Here is a 21,659-nt window from a genome sequence, read left to right as displayed (position 1 = left end):
CGGGCGGCCGTCAGCATCGGTGCGGGACCCTCGGAGAGAGCCGGCGACATTCCGCAAGCTTGCAAGGGACCGCGAGTGACGTGAGGACGGTCTCTTGGAAACACGTGTTTGGGGTAACTGTCGTTATTTGGGGTTTGGGGTCTTTTTCCCGGGGGTGGGTGGGACGCCCCGGTTAAACGCGTGGAAGGGAAGGCGGGGGTCCCTCGCCTGCGCTTCCGGGGCCTCCGAAGCCCGCTTGTCTGAGCCCCCACTGGGGGATCTGAATCGACACGCGTCTTTTCCGGGGGGCTTCTTTTGCGTCCTTTGGGGCGGCGTCTGACCAAGTTCCTGGGCAGCCTTCCTTCCGCGGGGGAGCGGAGTGGGGCAGGGGGAGGAAGTTCTCGCCCCCGTTGGACCTAATGTGGTGGAGAAAACTTTCGAATGGGGGGGGGGGGGGTGGGTCCTGCGGGCTAGGAACCGGCCGCTCGCCTAGGGTGAGTTGGGAATGGTCTCCAGGTGACCAGGCAGACAACCAACCTTCTTTCTACCGGCAGCTTCCCGGCTCTGGCTTGTGCATTTTTTTTTCTGACACTATTGAAATGCTCTACTGTCTGCAGATGGAGCTGCGGTGGCTCAAGTGGTTAAGACGCTGAACTGCAGGCTGTGGAAGGTCGGTAGTTCAGCAGTTCGAGACCCGGGTGCCGCATGATGGAGTGAGCTCCCATCTCCAGTTCCAGCTCCTGCCAACCCAGCAGTTCGAAAGCAAGAAATTGCAAGTAGATAAATAGGGACCACTTCGGTGGGGAGGTAACAGCGTTCCGTGCGCCTTGGTGTCTAGTCATGCCGGCCACATGACCACGGAAACCTCTTCAGACAGCGCTGGCTCTTCGGCTTTGAAACGGAGATGAGCACCGCAACCCAGGAGCAGTGTTCCCTCTAAGCTGAGTTAGTGTGAGCTAGCTCATAGTTTTTTAACCTCCAGCTCACATATTTTTGCCTCAGCTCAGGAAGGAGGGCTCCAGAGCAGACTAATTTACACAGTAGCCCAATCGCTCGCTCACAACTTGAATGCCAGGAGCTCACAGAGGAGAATTTTTGCTCACGAGACTCCACAGCTTAGAGGGAACATTGCCCAGGAGTCGGATTCGACTGGCTTTCGAGCAAGGGAACCTTTACCTTTACTGTCTGCAGAGGTTAGTAAGCCTGCAATGCAGTGCTAGACACGTTTCCTTTGGGGTACACCCTGAGGGATTTTCATCAGAGGAGGCATTGGTAGGATGCCGTTGGTCGACTGCCTTGCCCCTATAGTCTTTGGCCGACTTTTTGCTTGTTTTCTTTATATCTTGTCTTCCCCCCCCCCCATGGGGACTCAAAGCGCTTTACGGCATCCGCTTTTCTGTTTATCCTCACAACAGCCTTGCGGAGTAGGTTAGGGTGAGAGGGGTGTGACTGGCCCAAAGTCACCCAGCCGGCTTCCATGGCAGAGGGAGGATTTGAACCGTGCTGGCTTCCTGGGACCCCCCGAGACCCCCCCTCTACAGCCTTTTCCCACAGTCCTTTCTGTGGTCCCCTCATCGTTAATGTTCCCGCTGCTTAAAGTGCCACACTGATGGAGCCACTAGATTCGAGTCCAGAACACCTGAGATGCTTCAAGTTTGCAGGAGTCATCAGTTACTCAGATGTCTAGAACTCTTTGTCCTTCTTTAACTAGAACATTGGGTTCTTCTTTAACTAGAACATTTCTCAGGGCAGGACATTCTGTAGCAACTCCCATGCGTGTTTACTTAGGAACAAGCTGTAATTCTGAGGAAGTTTGGGAAGGGTAGAAGGAGAAGAACAAATTGGATCTATGCCCCGCCCTTCTCTGCCCGAAGGAGTCTCAGAGCGCCCTACAATCTCCCTTCCCCTCCCCACAACAGACACCCTGTAGAAGAAGAAGAAGAGATAGGATTTATACCCCGCCCTTCAAGGAGGTGTCTCAGAGCGGCTTACAAAAACTCCTTTCCCTTCCCCTCCGCACAACAGACACCCTGCGAGGCAGGTGGGGCTGAGATAGCTCTGACAGAAACTGCTCTTTTTTCAAGAAAACCTCTTATCAGAACTACGGCTTGCCCAAGGTCATCCAGCCAGGTGGAAGTGGAGGAGTGGGGAATCAAACCCGGTTCTCTCAGGTTAGAGTCCGCGCACTGAGCCGCTACACCAAACTGTGAGGTAGGTGGGGCTGAGAGAGCTCTCTTGAGGACTGCTCTTGAGAGAACAGCTTTGAGAGAACTTGTGACTGATCCAAGGTCACCCAGCTGGCTGCATGTGGAGGAGGAGTGGGGAATCAAACCCGGTTCTCCCAGCTTAGAACCCGCACTCGGAACTGGTAGCAGCCTCTTGCCTTGTGTTATCTGCCTGCTTTGGAGACATCCACTGGGGAACTCTTTTGAGATCTTCCCCTATAGATCTTCCACGAGTCACTTCCTCGTGAGTAAGACATGGTGAAGAAGTGAGCCAGTGACTCGCAAAAGCTCCTTGCTTGCCACGAGTTTTTTTAGTCTTTAAGGTGCTCCTGGATCCCTGCTCTTTTCTGCTGGGCGAAAAGGATTTGCTTTCAAGAGAATGGGTTGAGGACCGAAAGCCGAAGTGTGATTGAACGAAGGTCTGAGTAGACAGGATCGGGCCGTTCGAGCTTCACCCACCCTAAGCTGAGGGTAAGGAATTCAAAGGAAACTTTTCACCGTAATGTATCATAGCAGCGTGAAAAGACCAGTTTAGCCTGGAAGCCGAGCAGGGTCACCCGTGGTTAGTACGTGGAAGGGAGACCGGCAAGGAGGCCCAGGGTCTCAACGCAGAGGCAGGCCGTGGCAAACCACCTCTTTCCATCTCTTCCCCTGACCTGGATGGCCGAGGCTAGCTTGACCCCGTCCGGATCCTGGAAGCTAGGTGTGGTCTGCCCCAGTTCTTAAAACTGTGAGTCAGTGATTTGGCTGCTGCATAAATTCGTCTGCTCTGGAGCCCTCCTTCCTCAGCTAAGGCAAAAATGTGTGAGTCGGAGGCTAAAGAACCTGTGAGCTAGCTCACACCAAACTCAGCTTAGAGGGAACACTGCCACCAAGGAAGACGTGCGTTGCTCTGTGGACGAAGACCATGGCAAGCCATGTGCCCATTTGCCTCTTGCTTGTAAGGCTCCGTAGATGGGGGTTGCAGTTTCAGCTGCAGTTTCCACGACACATTTTTCTTCTTTCAATATGGTAACCAATTCCGGAATTATTTATTTTTAAGGAAATAAAATTTGGTTTCAGCCTCCCACGTTGTGTTGGAGATGCCGATGTTCTGGGGCAGGGTGCCGGGGACGGGTGTTTTGTTTCTTGGTGGAGGAGGAAATTAAGTTTGGGAGGTGTCCCTTTCAGAGTGTGGTGTGCGGCTTTCCTCAGGTAGGGAAGGGCTTCCCTTTGCGGTGGCGATTAATGGCTCTCATGCTCTGGATCTGCTGGGAGATGAATGAATGACTCGAGGACGCAAGGGAGCATGTGATTGTGTGAGAGGCGCCAGCAGGTTGTGGGAGGTTTGGGAGTTCCCTCCCTATGGGCCTTGCAACACGGAATGTGGAGAGGCTGGGATGCGCGGTGTCCCCGGATCCAGGTGTGCACCAGGCCAGGGTTGCAGGTGTGCGCATTAAACAGTCTGCCAGGTGGATTCTGGTGGTGGAAATCGGCGAGTGGGCGTGCAGACAAGCGCACACTTGTCTGCCATGTGGGCTCCGTGGAAGTCATATGAGCATCTGAAATATTTAATAGTCTTAGCGACTTGGATGCAGTGTGCACGCGCGCATGAGCAGATGGATGCAGGATCCGGCGAGGCTCGTGAATGGGTGTGTAGGCAGCATGTGACTGTGGGGGCAGGTGGAGTGCGTGGCCTGCTGTCCTAAGGTGTGAAGCGCAAGCGTGTGCCGGGAATCCATGCGCTCCAAATTCCTGGCCCCTTGCATTCATGCGCGTGATTCGTGCGCCTAGCGCGGCTGGGAGCTGAGCGGTGGTTTCCCTGAGCCAGGAATTCCTCGCGGTTGTGGGCTTGTCGTGTGCTTCCCATGTGCCGAAGCATGCGCAACAGGTGGGCCTGTGGCGGAGTTCTGAAATGAGGTTCGCGTACTCCCAGTCCGACTTCATCTGTCTCTTTTCCTCCCCGTTCAAAAGGAGAAGTCAATGCAAGGTCTTCAGCTTTTAATAGTAGGGCAGCAAGGGAATTTTTCGCCGCTGCAACTTTTCTCCTCTATGTGTGACAAGGTCCCATCTGATGAGAAGCTCTTAAGCTTTTAATAGTAGCGTGGAAAGGGAATTTTTACAGGTGGAACGTCTCTCCTTAACAGGTGTCAGAATTCCACGTGATGTATGCGCGGGACTTTTTTACCCAGTTCTTTTTCATAGCAGCTCTGTCTCCCCCCCCCATTTTTTTCTCCCTCACTTTATTTTGTCCTCACGACAACCCTGCAAGGTGGGTAAAGCTATTGAAAGTGCTGAAGCACTCTGGCGCTGCCTGATACTGAATCAGGCCCTCAGCCCATCAAAGTCAGTGTTGTCTACCCAGATTGGCATTGGCTGTACAGGGTCTCAAGCTGACATCTTTCATCTCATCTACTGCCTGGTCCTTTTAACGGGGACACTGGGGATTGAACCTGGGACCTTCTGCATGCCAAGCAGAGGCTCTTCCACTGAGCTATGGCCCCTCTCCATGTGACTCTCCAGGGTCTCTGGCTTGAGGTCTTTCCCATCACCTATTGCCTGGTCGTTTTAATGGGAGATGCCAAGGATTGGACCCGGAGCCTTCTGCATGCCAAGCAGATGCTCTACCACTGAGCCACGGCCCCTCTTCGTGGCCTTAGGGAGAGGTCTTTCACATCACCTACTGCCTGGTACGTTTTGGGGAAGAGGGGTGTTGGGGTGGCGGAGGAAGAGGCTTAGCTATTCGCGCAAAGGTTGGAAGGGTTCCAGTGTCCAGTCCCTGGCCCGATTCAACATGCACGTTTCCGTGTCTCTGTCTAAGGCTCCGTGGTTCTGAAATGGCAGTTGCCGAGCCCCCAGGGCCCTGGGCGGACGAGACCACTAGATCTCTTGTTTTATTTATTTACGTTATAATCTGCCCTTCCTCGCTGCGGCCCAAGGAGGATGACGCAGAGCGGGCCAATGCGTTCCAACAGGATGGGACATTTACTAAACAGTGACATACCAAATGGAGAGCCTCCGTGTGCAAGGGGGATATACCTGAGTTACCACAAGCTAGGGACAGGCAAACCAGCCCGTAGCCACCTGCTTCCTGTAACCCAGATCCAGGAAGGCAGGATTTTGCCCTTGCCCTCTGGCACATAAGTGAGGGAGCGATATTTAATTACCTGTTTTAGCGGCTGGCAGAGGCGAGGTGCTCACCAGCTGCTGCTGGATCCGTGCGCTGACTCAGTGTCTTGTGAACCGGTTGCAACACCTTTGAGCCTCGGTGGCCCTCGTGGAGTAGTGGGGGGTGACGGGGGCACAGCTCTGTCCACTCCTGCGGAGTGCGGGGGGGGGGTGGACTAGATGACCTGCAAGGTCCCTTCCAACTCTAACGTTCTATGATTCTAAGAGGAGGGCTTAGTTGGGGAGGCTGGGGTGCGGTCGCTGGGAGGGTGTGGTTGTCCCCTCTCCAACCCTGCAGCGGAGGGCTGTGCCCCCCTCTCTTCCACCCCGTGGGGTTACAGCCAATGTTCCCTCTAAGCTGTCGAGTTCCCTCTAAGCTGTCGAGCTACTGGCATTAAAGTTGTGAGCGAGCTCACAACTGCATTTGGCTACTGCATAAATCAGTTTGCTCTGGAGCCCTCCTTCCTGAGCGAAGACAAGAATGTGTGAGCCGGAGGCTAAAAAACGGTGAGCTAGCTCACACTCACTCAGCTTAGAGGGAACACTGGTTACAGCAAGAGTGGATTGGTACATCTGGACAAAAGAGCTCTTTGTATAGGGACACGTGGATTCATATGGGCCAGTCTTGCTGCTAAGTTTGCAAAATCCCGGAAGTTATTCGCATTGTACTGGGGTATCGGCAAAGGTTATCATCAGACATTTGGCATCGGTCTGACGGCTTTGTGCGTTGAGAGATCGGGAAGGCGAAGGAAGACGATCGTTCAAAATATAAGAAGAGTCCCAGAGTTTGGTAATGGGATTACAGGAGTTAGGCAGAGGGCGTGGGGTTGTGTTTTGCCTTGTAGTATTGGCTTATGTAAGATTCAGTTATATAAAGGTAATAAGCCCGTAGCAGTCGGAAAGAGCTAGAGTCCAGCAGCACTTTAAAGACTAACCAAATTTGTGTCGGGGGAGAGCCAGTTTGGTGTCGTGGTGAAGTGCGCGGACTCTAATCTGGGAGAACCAGGTTTCATTCCCCACTCCTCCACTTGCACCTGCTGGATGACCTTGGGCAAGCCACAGTTCTGTCAGAGCTGTACTTGGGAAAAGAGTTCTGTTAGAGCTCGCTCAGCCCTGCCTACCTCGCAGGGTGTCTGTTGTGGGGAGGGGAAGGGAAAGGAGTTTGCAAGCCGCTCTGAGACTCCTTTGGGTAGTGAAGGGCGGGGTATAAATCCAATCTCCTTCTCCCAACATAAGACTAATTGGACTCTTGCTCTTTTCTGCTGGTAAAAGGTAAAGGTTCCCTTGCTCGAAAGCTAGGCAAATCCGACTCTAGGGTTGCGGTGCTCATCTCCGTTTCAAAGCCGAAGAGCCAGCGCTGTCCGAAGACGTTTTCGTGGTCATGTGGCCGGCATGACTAAACACCAAGGCGCACAGAACGCTGTTACCTCCGCACCGAAGTGGCACCTATTTATCTCCTTGCAATCTCTTGCTTTCGAACGGCTAGGTTGGCAGGAGCTGGAAATAGAGACGGGAGCTCACTCCATCTATTTCTTTATTTCTTTAATTCAATTTCTATCCAGCCTTCCCCGCCGAGGCAGGCTCAGGGCGGCTTCCGTTAAGAGTTAAAATATGAAAACACCGATGCATTGACGCAATGCAACTTCATAAAATCCATAACACAACAATCCAAAATACAGTAATGTGCTATCTCCGTGGAAGCCTGCAGTTGTACTGGTGGTCACTTATCTCATTCTTAGATTAAAAAAAGTAAAGCTCCCAGCCCCTGCGATGTGATTTGCTTCCCAAATGTCAGGCTTGAGCCAATGAGGTCATCTTTCAGCCATCACAGGGCACCTTGGCGGGGTCTGACCGGGGCCTGCCCTGGGCCACGGCTCCGCAAGCGCGCGGAAAGTTCCCCTTTTGGTAGGGAGCGCAGAACCATTCCGGCACCCGCTTTGTTTTGTTTTTTGAAGAAAGATTCTAGTGCTCATGGAGGAGTGTCGGCATAACATCTGGTGAAACCACAGAACCCTCTACGCGCTGGTGGAGGTTTCACTGTCTGTCATGTGAAATAACAAAGGCCAGTTGGTTTAATTTGCATTCTCCATGATACCAGTTGTAGGGTTTGGTTTTCTTGGGAGATTACGGTGGATAAGCCCGTGGGTGCTAGATAGCCATCTGACAGCAATCCGGATTCTGTGAACGGAGGCCGATCACGAGAGGGAGGGTTGCCTCAGTGCTCAGTTCTCATGGCCCTTTCTGGCACGCCCAAGGAAATGCCGATCTTCACTTTGGGGTCAGGAAGCCATTTTTTTCCAGGCCCGTTTGGCCGGGGATCCTGGAGTTGTTTTTGCCATCTTCTGGGCATGGAGCAGGGGTCACTGGGTCTGGGTGTGTGTGTGGGGGGGAGGCATTTGTGAATTTCCTGCATTGTGCAGGGGGCGGGACTAGAGATGTAAAATTTCTGGAATTTTTGAAGCTTGAAAAAAAACCCGAGTTTTTCCCTGTTTTTTTCAGGAAAAAAACAGAAATTTTCGGAAATATTGAAAAAAAGGCTACATTAGCACTTCTTTTTTCTTTTCTAGATTGAAAGTCATTCTGTTACTTTAGGAACATAAAATATGACTATGGACATTTTTACTTGGCATGAAATTATCATAACTAGCATATTAAAAATATTGTGTATCCGAACAATTATTACAAACAGAATACCCACCCACATGCAAAAACAAACCTGAAACCTTTTTCTTTTCTTCTGACAATCGCACCTCCTAAAGGGAAGAAATGCATCTTGTTCTTGCATTGGAGAGTTCAGTTTGTAACCTAGGACTTGCTTGTCCTCAGGGCACAGAAATTAGTTCAATCTGATACCCTATTTGGAAAATATCTGAACACCATGTCTTAAAATATTTTATTCATCATGTTAAAATAAAATGGTCCATAATCAATTTTTTTTCTTTTCTTTTTCCAATTTTTCGGGAAAAAACCAAAAAGGTGGTGGCAGGTGAGGTTTTGCCCAGCAAGGCTTTTGAATGGCTTTGCAGATTTTTTAAAAAGACGTCGCTGTGGCAGCCATGTGGTGGCTCCGCCAAGCACGCTGTGTCAGGAATGGATCCCAGAGGTGCCCACAAGCTCAAAAAGGTTAGGGACCCCTGGCGTAGCCACTCATTAAGCCAATTTTGCTCTCTCTCTCCAGGCCGTGCACCTTTATGGCAACCATGGACTCCTCCACCAGTGTCTCGTCCCGCGAGTCCCTCTATTCTGTGGACAGCACCACCAGTGAAGAAGAGGAGGATGAGCCCTGCGCCAACTTCGAGGTCTTCCTTTCAGACAGCAGCAGCAGCGATGCAGAGAAGGCGGTGGGTCCTTTGAGGAGTCGGCCGGGCGCTTACCCGGATGAGCAGAGCTTTCGAAACACCCCGAGATCCAAGCGGACTAATCTGAGCTTGCCTGGCCAGGGCCGGAGGCCTCTTGGCAGGTTGACTTCAGCCCGGCTGCGGCCTGCCAGTCACTATTGCCGTTACCCCGCGGCACCGGAAGAATCCTACTGCGCCCGCTTGAGGGATGCAGACAGCGGGTTGCCCAGGAAGGCAGCGAACCAGAGGAGGGTGGAGAGCGGAGGGCGCAAACGGCCCAGCAGTGCCGTGGGAGGGGGCCAGCCCCTGGGACGTGCAGTGCATTCCTCCCTGGCGGGGGTCAAGAGGTATCGGAGCAAGGAGCTGGCGGCCGGAGCGGATCCGTGCACCCTCGGCTGGACTGAAGGAGATCAACTGTTTGCACAAAAGGTTAGTTGGTTTCCATAGGAGTATCATTTATTTATTTACTTCTATGTTTGGTCCTCCTTTTCTCCGGTAATTGGCTCAGTGCGGTTAACAGCATAACTATAAAACCAAAATACAAATAGAAGAAGAAAAGAAGAAGAGATTAGATTTATACCCCGCCCTTCACTACCCAAGGGAGTCTCAGAGCGGCTTACAATCTCCTTTCCCTTCCCCTCCCCACAGCAGACACCCTGTGAGGTAGGCACGGCTGAGAGAGCTCTGACAGAAACTGCTCTTTTTCAAGGACAGCTCTTGTCAGAACTATGGCTTGCCCAAGGTCATCCAGCCAAGTGCAGGTGGAATAGTGGGGAGTCAAACTTGGTTCTCCCAGATTAGAGTCCACACATTTTAACCACTACACCAAACTGGCTCTCTATAAAGTCTATAAAGCAAGTTAATGTGCTGGCAATAGCATACTGTAATATGTTTAGGAATACATCATCAAAGAACTCAGTATGGTATGATTTCCAAAATAAAAATTCCAAGAATTTTGAATCGACATGGAATTAACTTCTTGTATTGGGGGTGGGGGAGAGAGTTTAATGGAAATACCGTCAAAATTTGAAATCTACGAAGTGTTTAACTTTCCTATCAACCTTAAATTTAGCTTACTGGTTTAAATACATAAAACGCAGTGGTTATAATATAACTAACATATAACGTTTGGCACATCACGTTTTCATTTTCCATATAAGAAATCGGAAGTATACCCAGTACAATGGAAGAGTTGCCAACGGCTGCTTCTTATGTGACCGTAGTACCTATAGAATAGTTTTTGACATTTGAAAGACAAGAGAAGTAAAAATTTGAAGACAGAAAACGAATTCCATGCTGAACAAAAGCATAGTATCTGAACTCTCATTCTGTTACAATAGATAGGACCGTGGGCGTATCTGTACGTAAAGTTAAACTTTATAACATGGAAAATAGTGAACCCTTTCATAATGTATTCTTAAACATATTATATTATTCATTTATAATTTCAATTTATAGCCCTCCCTCCCCGCAATGCAGGCTCAGGGCGTCTCACAATTAGGCAGGCATACGCCGCACATATAACAGTTAAAACCATAAAACCATTGTTACAAAATTACAAAAATTACAGAAAACATATTAAGTGCTCCAGATGTTCTAAACAAAATCTTTCATCAAAATGGCGTATCTAAGATTAGATTATAACTAAGATTAGATTATAATAACACTGGGTATTATATTGTTGCCACAATTATTTCTCTTTAAACTAAAAGTTCTTGTATGGCCACAGTATATGTCTAAGAATGGTCTGATACCATTGATCCTTTTTTAACATTAAAATTTTCAGTCTGCATACTTTGAGTAAAATGTTTTTTACTTTACTCATTCCGAAAGTAAAAAGATAATCACTGGAGCATTTTAGTATTCCCCAAATTTCCTGATCCCCCCCCTCCCCCCCCCCCCCCCGGAAGAGTTTAAAAATCAGGGACTTTTTCAGGCTCTGTCTCTTGAGTGAGAGAAACCTTGTGTTAAGTGCTTCACTCATTCCGAAAGAGAGAATATTTCACAGGACTTGGTTTTTAGTGCTCCTCGGCTTCCCAATTCCACCCCGCCCCCCGGGGCTTTCACATCTCTATTTGTTGATCATCCTGGGAGTGAATAAAACAAAAACCTAGTTTTGCATTTGCATAAATACCATAGTTCCTTCTACTCTTATGTAGTTAATGTCTTTTTAATTAAAATTACATTGAGATTTTAGAAAAAGCACTTTATATGGGTTTTTGCATAGTTGTTACCCAAGATTTCAAAAACGGGAAGGGAACTTTTGAAAAGCATGCTGACCCATGAACAGCAGTACTGCATTGGACTTCCAGAAAAACAGGAAATGAATCTGTCTCACACTTGGATCAAAGTACTCTGGGAATGGGTAAATCTGTGGAGGACATTTGGAAGGGCCTACAGTTCTTGCCTATTCTCTGCATAGCCACACCTGGGAATCTCTGGGTGGTGGAAGGGGCCGTGGTTTAGTCGTAGAGCCTCTGCTTGGCATGCAGAGGGTCCCAGGTTCAATCCCTGGCAGCATCTCCAGTTGAAAGGACCAGGCAGTACATGATGTGAAAGACCTCTGCCTGAGACCTTGGAGAGCTGTAAAGAGGGGCTGTGGCTCAGTGGAAGAGCCTTTGCTTGGCATGCAGAAGGTCACAGGTTCAATCCCTGGCATCTCCAGTTAAAAGGACCAGGCAGGAGGTGATGGGAAAGACCTCTGCCTGAGACCCAGGAAAGCTGTAAAGAGGGGCCATGGCTCAGTGGTGGAGCCTCTGCTTGGCATGCAGAAGGTCCCCAGTTCAATCCCTGGCATCTCCAGCTAAAAAGGACCAGGCAGGAGGTGATGGGAAAGACCTCCGCTGGAGAGCTGTAAAGAGGGGCTGTGGCTCAGTGGCAGGCATCTGCTTGGCATGCAGAAGGTCCCAGGTTCAGTCCCCAGCATCTCCAGTTAAAAGGACCAGGCAGGAGGTGATGGGAAAGACCTCTGCTGGAGTCCCTGGAGAGCTGTAAAGAGGGGCTGTGGCTCAGTGGCAGAGCCTCTGCTTGGCATGCAGAAGGTCCCAGGTTCAATCCCTGGCAGCATCTCCAGTTAAAAGGACTAGGCAGGAGGTGATGGGAAAGACCTCTGCCTGAGATTGAGTGACCGAAAAAGATATTCCTTATAAATCCAGCAGTAGGTTTTTATATAAAATGCTTGCTAGTAACTAAAAAATGATTTATTTCTGTTCGGTTTCTTGGGAGGGGAAGGGAAAGGCGTTTGTGGGCCGCTCTGAGACTCCTTTGGGTAGTGAAGGGCGGAGCATAAATTCAATCTCTTCTTCTTTGTCTGGGGCAAGGGATGCTCTGTATTCTTGGGGGTGGGGGGCAACAGTGGGAGGGCTTCTAGTGTCCTGGCCCCAATGCTGGACCTCCTGATGGCACCTGGTACTTTTGGCCACGGTGTGACACAGAGCGTTGGGCTGGATGGGCCATTGGCCTGATCCAGCATTGGCTTCTCTCTTACGTTCTTATGTTAAGAGCAGAGGTCCGTCAGTGGCTCTTAGCCACAAGGCATAGGTAGGAACTCTCGGTCTGGGGCAAGGGATGCTCTGTATTCTTGGTGCTTGGGGGGGTGTCAACAGTGGGAGGGCTTCTGGTGTCCCGGCCCCACTGCTGGACCTCCTGATGGTCCCTGGTATTTTTGGCCACTGTGTGACACAGAGTGTTGGACTGGATGGGCCACTGGCCTGATCCAACACTGGCTCCTCTTAGGTTCTTATAGATAGGAACTCTCGGTCTGGGGCAAGGTATGCTCTGTCTTCTTGGTGCTTGGGGGGGGGTCAACAGTGGGAGGGCTTCTAGTGTCCTGGCCCCACTGCTGGACCTCCTGAGGGCAACTGGTATTTTTGGCCACTGTGTGACAAAGAGTGTTGGACTGGATGGGCCACTGGCCTGAACCAACAGTGGCTTCTCTCTTATGTTCCTATGTAAACCTCCAGTGTGCTTGCCTGACTGACTTCTCTCAACCCTTGTCCCCTCTCTGCAGTGTCGGGAACTCCAAGGCTTCATCCTTCCACTCCAGGAGCTTCTGGGCAGGCTGAGGATGGGCCGCTTTGACAGAGGTGAGTCCTGTGCCGTGGGCTAGTTCGGGGTGGGTGGGGGGCTGGGAATCACATCCGTCTTTTCCCCGTCTCTTCCGCCGTGTGGCTCTACCATGAGCAGGGTGAACCTGCGGGGCTGAACTCAGTGACCTTCTAAGGGCAGTCTGGTGTGGGAACGGTAGAGCCTTCTCGTTGGGGAGATCCCCCCCCCCGTGTACGAAGTGGGTGGAAGAGAGACAGGAAGGTGGGACTTTTAAAATAACCTCTGGACCAGCTTTTAAGCTGAGTCAAGTCCAGTAGAGGGAAGGGGGGGGGCGGGAGAATAAATGAGGACGACGACATGATAGAGGTCTATAAAATGATGCATGGTGCGGAGAGAGTGGGGGAAGAGAAATGTCTCTCCCTCCCCCCAAATACTATTACTTGAGAAGCTGACGGGCAGTAGGTTCAGGATGGATGAAAGGAAAGACTACTTCACGCAGAGGGTGATTGAAGTGTGGGATTTGCCGCCAGAGATCGTAGTGATGGCCACAGCAATAAACATCTCGAAAAGGGGATTAGTGGAGGAGGAGAGGTCTATCAGTGGCTACTAGCCATAGTGACTGAGGGGAACGTCCACATCCAGAGGTACTAAAGCTCAGCTTAGAGGGAACACTGCTTCGCTCCCTCTCCTTTTCTCCACCCAGGAGCGGGGGGGGGACTCATCTGGAGGGGGGGGGTCCCTGCCTGCTCTTGCCGGGGCGGACCTCCCGGAGGCTTGGAGGGTGGGCTCCGTCTGTCTCCTTCTTTGGGGCTCTGATCAGCTGCAGAGGCTCCAGCGAAGGGACCTGCAGCCAACTGTTTATGTAAGAGTTTCTGCCCCAGGGGGGAGGTTGCGTAAGGCCCTGCGAAAGGCGGCCCCTCCCCCTCCCACAGCTGCCTGGGGGCTCTGATGTCTCACGCCTGCTTTCCTTCACTTCTGGAGCAGTCTGCGGCGGGGGGGGGGGGGGGGGGGCCTTTCCCCTCATCCCCCCCCCCCTTGCAGAGTGTTGTCTATAATATGACACAGTAAATCTGGAATTACTTCCGAGGAGGGGCAGCTGGTTTCCAGACCCCTCCTTCATCCCTCTGTGTGGCCCATAAATCTTGTCAAGTGCAGTTGGGGGGGGAGACGAGACCGTTTTCCTAGGCTGCCTCCCCCCTGCGACAAGTAAAAGCAATTAACAGAAAGCACCATCCAGAATTTCTACAGGTATCAGAAACGGCAGCTGTTCCAGGGTGACAAATAAAGACAGTGGGTAGCCCAGTTGGTCCACAGTAGTTCAGTTAGCCTCGAGTCCTGTAGCACCTTAGAGACTAACAAGAGTTCAGGCTCCCTTCGTCACATAAAAACAGGCTGGAGTGTAGGTGAAAGGCGGCAAAGGGCATTAACAGGTGTGGGTCCCCTGCCTGGTAGGGCAGTGGAACGGAGGCTTGGGAGGACAGGAAGGGGAGAAAGCATTTCCTGCTTTGAGCAGGGGGTTGGACTAGATGACCTCCCTTTCCCACTATCCGCTTCTATGCTTTCTCTGCAAGGTGCCAAAAAATTGCACAAAGTGCAGAATTTGCACTAGGCCTCCCAGAGCTGAAAGCTGGAAGCACGGGCAAGAAGGAAGGGGAGAAAGGAGAATTCCGGAATGGCAGGCATCCCCAGGGTGGCGTTGCTTTGTCTTGAGCATTGGGGTGGAGGGTCAGCTCATCCCTTCAGTGCAAAGCTCCTGAGCCGTTCAGATCACTTGCTGGCTTCCCTCCTGGCCGGGCTGTGCTCATTCATGCAGGGCATGTGTGCAGTCATGCGCCTCTTCCCCGCACGTGTCCAGCTGCCTGCTCAGCGACACGCCCTCCGCCGGCCTCCAGTCAGCAAGGGGTGACTCAGTTGCAGCTGCTTTCCTCGAGGAAGGGCTGCGTCATGCTCCCTCCCCCCCAAATCTGGAACAGCCAGGGGTCCCGACCCGACCCTGTGAACTCCCCTTCGGGAGTGGGGGAGGGGGCGCCTGTCCAGGGCACCCCACTGTCCGAGAAAATAGGGACTGTGAACAACTCAAGCAGTATAGAACTCGGGGAGGCGAAATTAAGTCGCTTGGCAACAGGTTTAGGGTCGAAAGAGTTTCTGAGCTCTGTTTAGAAATGTAAGATTTCTGGAAGTTTTGAAGCCCAGAAAAAACCCCTGGTTTTTTCCCGTTTTTTTTCCCAGGGAAAACAGAAATTTTTGGAAAAATTTGGAAAAATTTTTTGCTACATTAGCACTTTTTTTCTTTTCCAGATTGAAAGTCATTCTGTTACTTTAGGAGCATAAAATATGACTTTGTTTTTTTTTTTTTTTTGGTAAACAAATTTTATTTTCAGGAATACAACATGTAAAATTAAATCATTTCATTCTTTCAATTGTCTACCCCATTCCCAGTTCCTCCCCTCCCTCCATTGGCTTCCCACAATGCTTCCACCCCTGCTCCAAATTGCTTCATATCATCAACAATATCAGTTTCTTATCATTACAATCTAAAGATAACATCATTTGACTTAATATTGGTCTAAACATATTAAGTTTTGTTTCACATCCCAGTTCTTTTCCAGATATATTTTAAAGTCACTCCATTCTTGAAAAAACACGTCGTCTTCTTTGTTGTTCAATTTCTTCGTAATTTTGTCCATCTCTGCCATGAACAGAACTTTTTGTATCCAGTCCTCAATTTCTGGTACTTTCTCTGTTTTCCAAAATTGTGCATAAATCATTCTCGCTGTTGTGATTAAGTACCAGAATAAAGTCTTTTTAGTTGTATTGACTTCTTCCATTTTCAATCCTAAAAGCAGAATTTCCGGTGCCTTTTTAAAAGAGCATTTCAAAATTTTTTGCATTTCATTGTGGACTTTTGTCCAAAAGTCAACTGCTTTCTCACAAGTCCACCACATGTGGTAAAATGAGCCTTCATGGCTTTTACATTTCCAACACTTATTTGACATATTCTGGTTCATATTTGCAATTTTTTTCGGAGTCATGTACCACCTATACATCATTTTATAACAATTCTCTCTAACATTGGTACAAGGCGATATCTTAATAGAATTTTTCCACAAATATTCCCAGGTTTCAATAGCCACTTCCGTATTCATATTTATCGCCCATTTTATCATTTGCCCTTTTACAGTCTCATCTTCAGTATACCATTTTAGTAACACTTTATACATTTTAGAGATATTTTTTCCCCCTTCACTCTCCCAAATCATTTCAATCTCATTTTTTTCCTCTCTAAAACCATAGTTTCTTTTGTCTGATCTAAAAAGGTCAAAAATCTGCATATATTTCAGCCATTCATAATCATATTCAATTTCATTCTGCTTTTTCATTACCCATTCTGTTCCCACTTTTTTAATTAGATCTTTATATGGCAACCAATCTTTATCTCTATGTCTTGAGTAAGATGTTAACACTTCCACTGGTACAATCCACAATGGTCTTACATCACAAAAGTATTTTTTATACCTCATCCATACCACAAATAGTGCTTTTCTTACCACATGAAGCTTAAAAAAGCTATCCATTTTTGTTTTGTCATACCATAAATATGCATGCCAACCAAATCTACAATCATGGCCTTCTAACCCCAGTAACTTATCATTTTCTAATTTCACCCATTGTTCCATCCAGGTTAGACAGACCGCTTCATAATATAGTCTAAGATTTGGTAATTGGATAATTTTACTTGGCATGAAATTACCACAACTAGCATATTAAAAATATTGCGTACCCAAACAGTTATTACAAACAGAATTTACTTTTTAAATAATACTTATTTGTAATTGTAACAAATGGAGCAACAATCTCCTGAACTGTTACTAGTTTATGTGGAACAGACAAAGAAAACCTCCACAAAACAATTTTTAAAAATCCAGAAGTAACAATTATTCATATTTCCTCTCCACAGTATTAACTCCCTTGGGTAGCGAAGGGTGGGGTAGAAATCCAATCTCTTCTTCTCTTCTTCAAACTTGGGGGGACAACACCCCAAGGGGACCACATTGTGAAACCTGCTCAAATCACAGGATTTCCTGCTCTTGACATTATCCTTTTGCTGTTAGAATAGAGGAAGAAGAAGAGATTGGATTTATACCCCACCCTTCACTACCCAAGGGGGTCTCAGAGCGTCTTACAACCTCCTTTCCCTTCCCCTCCCCACAATAGACACCCCATGAGGTGGGCGGGGCTGAGAGAGCTCTGAAAGAAACTGCTCTTTTTCAAGGACAGCTCTGAGAGAACTACGGCTTGCCCAAGGTCATCCAGCCAGGTGCCAGTGGAGGATTTACAGTGGTGGGCTTCTCCTCCGCCCACAGATGCATATGGACAAAGTGGCCACTTCTAAGGGAGAGAGTAGCTTGACTTTGTGTGGGCACCACTGAGGCAGGACGGAAGTGTGTGTGTGTGTCTGTTCCCCCCCCATGTTTGCCATGAGCAGTCTCGTTGCCTGTGCTGCTGGTGGATTGTGGGGCAGTCGTGAACTAATCCGCCTCTTTCCCCCCTTGCTTTTCCAGGACTCAGCTCCTTCCAGCAGAGCGTGGCGATGGACCGGATCCAGCGGATAATCGGTGTCCTTCAGAAGCCGGGAATGGGGTGAGCGTCTCGCTGGGGGGGGGGGGGGGGGGGGGGCTTCAGCTTAAGCAACAGCCCAGAATTTTATGATTCATAGGAACAGGGTGCAATGCTCCCTCTGAGCTGTGGAGTCTTGTGAGCAAAAATCCTGCTTTGTGAGCGACTGGCATTAAAGTGGTGAGCGAGCCATTTGGCTGCTGCATCAATCGGTTTGCTCTTGGAGCCCTCCTTCCTGGGCTAAGACAAAAATGTGTGAGCCGGAGGCTAAAAAACTGAGCTAGCTCACACTGACTCAACTTAGAGGGAACACTGATGGGGTGAGATTGGATTTATACCCCACCCTTCACTCAGAGCGGCTTACAGACTCCTTTCTCTTCTCCTCCCCACAACAGACACACGGTGAGTTAGGTGGGGCTGAGAGAGCTCTGACAGAAACTTGCTTTTTTGGTGGTCATAAGAACATCAGAAGAGCTCTGCTGGATCAGACCAGTGAGGGTGCATTTAGTCTAGCATCCAGTCTACAATAGCAGCCAACCAGTTCCTCTGGAGGGCCAACAACAGGGCAGAGAGGCCGAGACCTTCCCCTGATAAGAATGTCAGAACAGTCCTGCTGGATCAGACCAGTGAGGGTGCATTTAGTCTAGCATCCAGTCTACAATAGCAGCCAACCAGTTCCTCTGGAGGGCCAACAACAGGGCAGAGAGGCCGAGACCTTCCCCTGATAAGAATGTCAGAACAGTCCTGCTGGATCAGACCAGTGAGGGTGCATTTAGTCTAGCATCCAGTCTACAATAGCAGCCAACCAGTTCCTCTGGAGGGCCAACAACAGGGCAGAGAGGCCGAGACCTTCCCCTGATAAGAATGTCAGAACAGTCCTGCTGGATCAGACCAGTGAGGGTGCATTTAGTCTAGCATCCAGTCTACAATAGCAGCCAACCAGTTCCTCTGGAGGGCCAACAACAGGGCAGAGAGGCCGAGACCTTCCCCTGATAAGAATGTCAGAACAGTCCTGCTGGATCAGACCAGTGAGGGTGCATTTAGTCTAGCATCCAGTCTACAATAGCAGCCAACCAGTTCCTCTGGAGGGCCAACAACAGGGCAGAGAGGCCGAGACCTTCCCCTGATAAGAATGTCAGAACAGTCCTGCTGGATCAGACCAGTGAGGGTGCATTTAGTCTAGCATCCAGTCTACAATAGCAGCCAACCAGTTCCTCTGGAGGGCCAACAACAGGGCAGAGAGGCCGAGACCTTCCCCTGATAAGAATGTCAGAACAGTCCTGCTGGATCAGACCAGTGAGGGTGCATTTAGTCTAGCATCCAGTCTACAATAGCAGCCAACCAGTTCCTCTGGAGGGCCAACAACAGGGCAGAGAGGCCGAGGCCTTCCCCTGATGCTGGCTCTGAGATACAGAGGCTTAGTGCCTCTGAATGTGGAGGTTCCCCTCAGTCACCATGGCTGGTAGCCACTGATAGCCCTCCCCTCCATGAGTCTCTCTCTCCCCCTTTTAAAGCTGTCCGTCCCATCAGCCATCACCCACTCCCCCCTCACTCTACCTTGCTTGTCTCTTTCCTCACAGGGAGCGCTACCTGGGCACCTTGTTGCAGGTGGAGAGGATGCTGAAAGTGTGGTTCCCTCACGTTGCCTTGAAGAGTTCGCATACCAACTGTGGTACTGCGCCGGAGGATGTATCTGAAATGGCAGAGGTGAGAGAAAACGGTGCCTCCCTTTCCCGGCATGCGTTTTGAGGTCCCCGTGGCCCGAGCAGCGGTTCTGGGAAGCCCATGTTTCTTGGAGCATTTCACGGGGTGGGGTGGTGGTGTTGAATGCTCCCCTGTGATGAATAACCTCCATGCACGTTAGGGTGGAAGGACGTATGTGGCCCGTCATCTGATAAGTGTTCTTAGCGTGTTGCCTTTGAAACTGTTCAGTTTCCGAGGGTGGCTGCATCGGCCTGCCGTAGAACAGCTGGGTTCGAGTCCAGTGAGATTTTCGTGGTATGACATAAGAACATAAGAGATGCCAGTGTTGGATCAGGCCAAGGCCCATCCAGTCCAACACTCTGTATCACACAGTGGCCAGAAATACCAGGGGCTATCAGGAGGTCCACTAGTGGGGCCAGGACACTAGGAGCCCTCCCACTGTTGACCCCCCCCCCCAAGCACCAAGAAGACAGAGCATCACTTGTCCCAGAGTCCCTATCTGTACCTTGTGGCTAATAGCCACTGGCCTTCCAAGAGTATCTACAGAAGGGTGCTTTGACTTTTGAAAGCTCCAGTCTCCAAAATCTTGGTCTCTGAGGTGCTGCTAAACTCGAACCTAGCCGCTAAAAATGTATGTGGTTCAAAGTTTCACATGATTGAACTCATCCCTATCCTAAGATAAAAAAAAAAGATACCCACAGACAGAAGGCTTGCATACCAGGGCGAAAGGTAGACCCAAGGAAAAGCAGGTTTCGTGTAGTGGTTAGGAGTGTGTGGACTCTAATGTGGGAGAACAAGGTTTGATTCCCCACTCCTCCACGTGCAGCTGCTGGTGTGACCTTGGGTCCGTCACATGTTCAGAGCTGTTCTCTCATGGGCAGTCCTCAAAAGAGCTCTCTCAGCCCCGCCTACCTCACAGGGGGTCCGTTGTGGGGAGGGGAAGGGAAAGGAGATTGTAAGCCGCTCTGAGACTCCTTCAGGGAATGAAGGGCGGGGTATAAATCCAGTCTCTTCTCTTCTCGTTTTTGAATGCCAGGAGTTGTTTGACTGTTTCTTTCTTCTGTTTGACCGGTGCTTTCTTAATAGATGGAGGAGGAGTGCCCCTCCTCCCCGGTTTTGAAGAAATCCACAAATACTTGGCACTTAACAGCACACTCCTTGTATGTTGGGGTCTAAGCAGTGCTTCTGATTTTGAGGCCGAGGCACACTGGGAAGCAGAGAGAGAGAGAGACCGAGTGTGTGTGTGAGAGAGAGAGACAGAGTGAGATAAGCTTGATTTGGCAGTGTGGGCACACCCTTTGGGGTGGGGCGTTGTCCTGTTTGGAATCAGACTCTCTCCAGGGCCCCTCCGCCGCACTGGTTTGGCCTGTTGCGTGAAGTGTGGCGCCCCGCCCGTCGGCGCCCCTCCAAAGTCAAAGGCCTCCGCTCCCTGCTTGTTCTGACGCCGCCCTCTTCTCTCCCTCGTCTCTAGAAACCTCCGTCTGCAGAGCCGGTCTCGCCGGGGAAGGCCGCTTGCAGGCCCAGCCCCGCACAGAGCCCCCCCACGGAAGAGCTCCACCAGACGCACCTCACGGACTCCCCCGACGACGGCAGGGCCGAAGCGTGGTGGGGGGAGCAGGCCCCCCTGCTGGCCGACTGGCCCGCCATGAACTTGACCTGGATCCACACGTCGCCGATTTCGAACCCCCCCTTGGGCCCTGGGAACTCTGCCTTCGGGCAGGCCCTGCTGGGCCCGGCTCCCCCCAGCACCTACGGCATCGTCCTCTTCCTCCACGGCGGCCTGGCCACCCCCGGGGCCTCTGACCGCTCCATTTCTGGGACCCCCGCCCTCCCTCCCCCGGCCTGCATCCATTCGAGCCGGCTGCTCCCGAGTTGTGGGGAACTTCCGCGTTGCCAGAGCCTCCCGGGTGCCACGCAAGGGGGCAGCGGGGGCGGCCTTCCCGGCAGGTCCCTGGCCTGCCACTCGACGTCTCTGCCGTGTTTGCCGACGTCTGGCGAGAAACTGACAGTGCCCAGCGAGAGGCCGGAGTGTGGCAGCAGCTCCTGAGATGCCGTTTCCCCGAACGTGTGAATGTCTCCACCACCCTCGTGGCTTTTTTTTTTACGGAAGCCTCCACTTTATTTACCCCCCTCCCTTTTTTTAACTTAAAGACAATTATTGTGCATTTGACGGAGGAGGCTTTGCCATCCAAGGGTAAAGGGTCGGTTTTAATAAAAAGGCATTGCCGTGATTGTCAGAAACAAAATCGTGTCGGATCGTTTGTCCGTTTTCATTTTCCTGGATTTGGTTTTTTTCAGGGTTAACAGTTTACGGGTTCTAAACAGATAATTGATTTAAATTTTATATTTGAACTGCTTATAGGCTGCTTTTCTAGAATGCTCAAGACCAGGGGTGTCAAACAGCCCAGGGGGCCGGATCAGGCCCCCGGAGGGCTTCTGTCAGGCCCGCAGTGGAACTGGCTGTCTTCTGCTGCTGCTTCCAGTTCTGCTTCTACACACCTGTTCTGCTGCTACACACCTGAACAGCATACTCATGACTGCAACAGCAGAGACATCTTGATGCAATAATTCAGAGCAAGAGGTGTCAGTTATCAGACACTGT

General features: G+C 50.4%; 1 protein-coding gene across 5 annotated transcripts; it reads left to right on the top strand.

Moving 5' to 3' along the window:
* The first annotated feature begins 6 nt into the window (after nt 1–6).
* On the top strand, nt 7–21,253 carry CIART (circadian associated repressor of transcription). Of its 5 annotated transcripts, none has more exons than XM_015410101.1 (6): nt 7–113; nt 8,530–9,118; nt 12,699–12,774; nt 17,299–17,377; nt 18,934–19,060; nt 20,529–21,253. In XM_015410101.1, the coding sequence occupies exons 2-6, from the start codon at nt 8,543–8,545 to the stop codon at nt 21,102–21,104; spliced, it is 1,434 nt and encodes a 477-aa protein (XP_015265587.1). In that variant the 5' UTR covers nt 7–113; nt 8,530–8,542; the 3' UTR covers nt 21,105–21,253. The 5 variants fall into 5 exon arrangements, with proteins under 5 accessions (XP_015265587.1, XP_015265588.1, XP_015265589.1 ...); XM_015410102.1 differs by lacking the exon at nt 7–113 and adding an exon at nt 2,159–2,190; XM_015410103.1 differs by lacking the exon at nt 7–113 and adding an exon at nt 2,647–2,675.
* The last annotated feature ends 406 nt before the right edge of the window (nt 21,254–21,659 follow it).

Source organism: Gekko japonicus, unplaced genomic scaffold (assembly GCF_001447785.1).
Source record: "Gekko japonicus isolate JY-2015 unplaced genomic scaffold, Gekko_japonicus_V1.1 scaffold424, whole genome shotgun sequence".
Lineage (NCBI taxonomy): Eukaryota > Metazoa > Chordata > Lepidosauria > Squamata > Gekkonidae > Gekko > Gekko japonicus.
Note: the sequence above shows the minus strand (reverse complement) of the source record. Positions and strands in the feature narration are given on the sequence as shown.